Below are 4,609 nucleotides of genomic sequence, written 5' to 3' on the forward strand. Positions count from 1 at the left end.
ATCGCAGTTACCGTCACCCCCTCTCCCCCAGGGCGCGCGGGCGATGGTACGAGAGCGACAGCGGGGGGTCGACGGACTCCCTAATCGACGAGGCCTGCCATGTCACGTCGACGCCACTCGACCTCTCGGGGAGTATGTTGCCTGAGCGGGTGTTTGCTATGTGGTTATGATGTTATGATGGTGGTGGTTCTGTTGTGTTGTGTTTTTAAGTCGTATGTTTCCGTTATTGTGTTCGAGGGTGCTAAGTGTCTATATTAGTGTGGTATTAATTCGCATTATGTGTATGTGTTTTTATGTGGTTGGGATGGGGTTGGTTCTTGTACTGTGTCGTGTTCTCAGTTTTTTTCATGTTGGTATTCCGTTACGTTGTTAGTTTTGGGTTATACTATGTTGTTACCTGTTATGTTCATATACGTATCTTTTATTATGTTGTCGGTCCTTCGTTATTTTCCTTTTCTGATATGTTGTTAAATCATATCTTTTGTTATTGTGTTATGTTGGTGTTAGTGTCTTTTGTTACTGTGTTTTGTTGTTTGTCTTGTCTTGTGATATGTTGCCTTTTGTTTTCATAGTTTCTTTTATTTGTTTAAATGTATTCGTATTTTTTTGTTGGTTTATCATGTTGGTGTTAGTTATTTTGTCTCGTTAATCTAAACTTTTGTTATTATGTGGTTTTGTAAGAGTGATATGTTGTCAGCTAGTGTTTTTGTTTTAATTGTATTGTGTATATAAATGGGTGTTTTTTTGTTACGTGTTATTTTGTTGTTATTAGTATTGTCTTTTAATTTGCATTATCATTTAATGTATATTGTTATTTTGTCGTGTTAATTAGTGCCTTTTGTCTATCACGTTATGCTATGCCATGCTGTTAATTTGTTTCTCTTGCTATGTTGTTTTGTTAAGTGATACTGATGTAAGTTAATGTATTTTATTATTATGTACTTAGTGTTTTGTGATCATGCAACATTGTTAAATAATTTATGTCGTTAACTTTGTTGTTAACTAATATCTTCATTTTGGTATCAATCAGAGTAGAAAACTGGGTTTAGTATTTCGTGGTATAACTATGATATTTCTTTTGCTTTCGTGATTATATAATATTTTTATGTCTTGTCGCAGTATCACGTCATCCTGCGTCCCCTTCGTCCTCTCTCTCTCTCTCTCTCTCTCTCTCTCGCTCTTTCTCTCTCTCTCTCTCTCTCTCTCTCTCTCTCTCTCTCTCTCTCTCTCTCTCGCCCTGCACGCTCTTTTCCCCTCATCCTCGCCCGATTTCCCCTCCTCATTTTCGCGTTTCCTCATTCTCCTTCCCTCGTTTATTTCTTGCTGTGAGCCTTATCTTCGTTCGTCGAGTTTTTTCCCCTCATCATCAGATCACAGTCCCTCATCCTTTGCCTCATCCTCATCCTCATCCATATATTACTTTCTCCTCATCCCAACCTCACGCCGCATTCTCTCATCCACAGACTCATCTTCACACGCACTTTCCCTCATCCTCATCATCATCTTCACACGCACTTTCCCTCCTCCTCCTCCTCATCTTCACACGCACTTTCCCTCCTCCTCCTCCTCATCTTCACACGCACTTTCCCTCCTCCTCATCCTCATCATCTTCACACGCACTTTCCCTCCTCCTCATCATCATCTTCACACGCACTTTCCCTCCTCATCATCATCTTCACACGAACTTTCCCTCATCCTCCTCATCATTTTCACACGCACTTTCCCTCCTCCTCATCATCATCTTCACACGCACTTTCCCTCCTCCTCATCATCATCTTCACACGCACTTTCCCTCCTCCTCATCATCTTCACACGCACTTTCCCTCCTCATCCTCCTCATCTTCACACGCACTTTCCCTCCTCATCATCATCTTCACACGAACTTTCCCTCATCCTCCTCATCTTCACACGCACTTTCCCTCCTCCTCATCATCATCTTCACACGCACTTTCCCTCATCCTCCTCATCTTCACACGCACTTTCCCTCATCCTCCTCATCTTCACACGCACTTTCCCTCATCCTCATCATCATCTTCACACGCACTTTCCCTCATCCTCATCATCATCTTCACACGCACTTTCCCTCATCCTCCTCATCTTCACACGCACTTTCCCTCCTCCTCCTCCTCCTCATCTTCACACGCACTTTCCCTCCTCCTCCTCCTCATCTTCACACGCACTTTCACTCATCCTCCTCATCAGACCACATTCCCTCGCCCTGACAGTGTCCTCGCCCGCAGAACTGGACTCCTTCCGGCCGCGCAGGAGGCGACGCTCCAGCAGAAGGCGCAGAAGCCGCTCGCACCAGGGGGCCTTCAGCGCCTGGAGGGAGAGGGACGAAGATGCTCACGACGGGGGAGGTGAGGATGGGGGAGGGGGGAGGGGGAGGGAGGGGAGGGGAGGAGGGAGGGAGAGAGGGAGGGCGGGAGGGAGGGAGGGGAGGGGGAGGGAGGGAGGGAGATGGGGGCGTGAGGAAAAGGGAGGGGCGGGGGTGGTGTGTGTGGGAGGAGGGGAAAGGGAGTGGAGAGGGGGGAGAGGGGGGTATGAGGGAGGAGGGGAGAAGAGAGGAAGTAGATGGAAAGAGTAGAGGAGGAAGCAGGGAAAGGGAGAGAAGTGGGGGAGAGGGTGAGGAGGAAGATGAGAAAGGGAAGGGAGTGGATGTAGAAGGGAGCAGGAGAGGGAAGGAAGTGAGATGTGATGAAGGAGAGAGGAGGGTGATAGAGGGGAGAGGGGAGGAGAAAGTGAAGGAAAGGGGAGACGGTGGAGGAGATGGAAGGGAGGAGAGATCTGAGGGGAAATTTAAGGGAGGAGAAAGGGGTGGGGTGATGGGACGAAAGGGTTGAGTGGATGGAGAAGGGAGGAGGAGGAGGAGGAGGAGGATATGCATGTAGAGGAATAGGGGAAGGAAGAAGGAAAGTGAATGTTGCCATCGTGCACCAAACCGACCTTCTATATCTCACACAAGTAAAAATTCCCTCGTAACGCGGCGCCTCTCCCCCAGGTGGCCGCCCGTACCTGCCATACCGCTTCGACCAGATCTCTCCGGGTCAGCAGGTCAAGGTCCTCGCGCCTGGAGGGGGCGTGGCCGTCGCCCGAGTGTTGACCAATCAGAAGCCGCCGTTCTCCAGCCTGACCAAGAGGGACTTCAGGTCATCCTCGGTGCCTTCGTCAGCGCCCTCCACCTCTGCCGTCACCGTCGTGCTGCTCAGTGAACCCAACAGGTGAGGGGAGAGGGAGAGGGAGAAGGGAAGGATGGGAAGGATAGAAACCGGGAGAGAGAAGGAAAGATAGGCAGAAAGAAAGCGAAAGATACGTAGAGAGAGAGAAGGTTAAAGTAAAGAGACAAAAAATTAAAATCAATAACATAAGGGAGCGTGGAAAAAAAGTAACTAGAGCGTGTGACTTGAAATCGCAAGCACATTACACAACCCTATCTGTTCGTCTTCCAGGTTACAGGGCAGCATCGTGACCGTGCCCCTGGAGAAGGTCCTGCTAGCCTGGCCCGCCAACTAGCGCTCACCATAGCCCCGCCCCCTTCGCCAGCGTATCAAGCAACTCCTCGTCACTGTCGAATCACCATCGAGTCACCATCAGATATCTCGCGAGAATCAGCACGAACATGACACGTTTTCCTGCAACCAGCGGGAGTTTTGAGGATCCATTCTAGTCAACAGGCCCTTTTTGGGGAGAGGGAGTGGAGGGCGGGAAGAAAAACAGAAGAAAGTGACTGAGGGACAGGGGAGTGGATTGTAGGGAACTGGGGGTCTTGGTTTTGTGCTCTTTGATGCCCGGAGATGGTTGGTTTATTTCAGTTGTTGTCTCGGACATTGGTCGCCTCTCTCTCTCTCTCTCTCTCTCTCTCTCTCTCTCTCTCTCTCTCTCTCTCTCTCTCTCTCTCTCTCTCTCTCTCTCTCTCTCTCTCTCTCCCTCTCCCTCTCCCTCTCCCTCTCCCTCTCCCTCTCTTCATGTCCACCCATCCTCCTCTTCATCCCCTCCCTCTCCCCCTCCCTCCCTCTCTCTCTCTTCCTCTCCACTCATCTATCTCTGCTCCTTCACTGCCATTAGTGTAAGGATGAAAACCACCGATGTTGACTGACTCTGTACGTAAACTGAATGTTGTTTCGAGTGTTAGTGATAAAGATAAAAAGCCGTAAAAAAATCAATAACGAAAATCACATCTTTGATAAAACATGTGATTTTTTTCCTTCTTGCTTTTATGGACACGAAGAGAGAAGAAAAATACGAAACTCAGCATAACTTGAATAACTGTTAGTGTACTTTGATATCTTTATTTTACCTCAGTATGACGACCATTAAGAATATATATTTTATAATATTGTTACTTATTCCCTCTCGTGAGTCCAGTTCTAATTCACTCATGAACTGAACGAGTCAAGGTAAAGTAAGCTATATTTACTAAATAACTTTTTTTCCCATTTATAATCAACAAGGTAATTATAAGCGATACCTTCCTACTTCAGATGAAAAATAAAGTTGATGTTGGAGTGTAATGTAATGTTGTAAAGTTGTAAGATTCTTGCCTTAGATTCTGTGTGATGATTAACTGAAAACCGTCCAAAGAGAAATGGAGATGCACATTTTTATACGT

The 4,609-nt window shown here is 47.2% G+C and overlaps 1 protein-coding gene across 6 annotated transcripts in view; it reads left to right on the forward strand.

Annotated features, from left to right (window-relative positions):
* LOC119598710 overlaps positions 1-3,911 on the forward strand; it is a 36,603-nt gene extending 32,692 nt beyond the window's left edge. For 5 of the 6 annotated variants that reach the window (XM_037948482.1, XM_037948486.1, XM_037948485.1 and 2 more), the window contains exons 6-9: positions 32-132; positions 2,226-2,360; positions 3,002-3,221; positions 3,450-3,911. In XM_037948482.1, the coding sequence (XP_037804410.1) occupies positions 32-132; positions 2,226-2,360; positions 3,002-3,221; positions 3,450-3,513 (520 nt within the window). In that variant the 3' untranslated portion in view covers positions 3,514-3,911. The remainder of the gene's footprint in view (positions 1-31; positions 133-2,225; positions 2,361-3,001; positions 3,222-3,449) is intronic. The other variant, XM_037948487.1, reaches the window with a different exon arrangement.
* The last annotated feature ends 698 nt before the right edge of the window (positions 3,912-4,609 follow it).

This window comes from Penaeus monodon, chromosome 41, assembly GCF_015228065.2.
Source record: "Penaeus monodon isolate SGIC_2016 chromosome 41, NSTDA_Pmon_1, whole genome shotgun sequence".
In the NCBI taxonomy this organism is placed as follows: Eukaryota; Metazoa; Arthropoda; class Malacostraca; order Decapoda; family Penaeidae; genus Penaeus; species Penaeus monodon.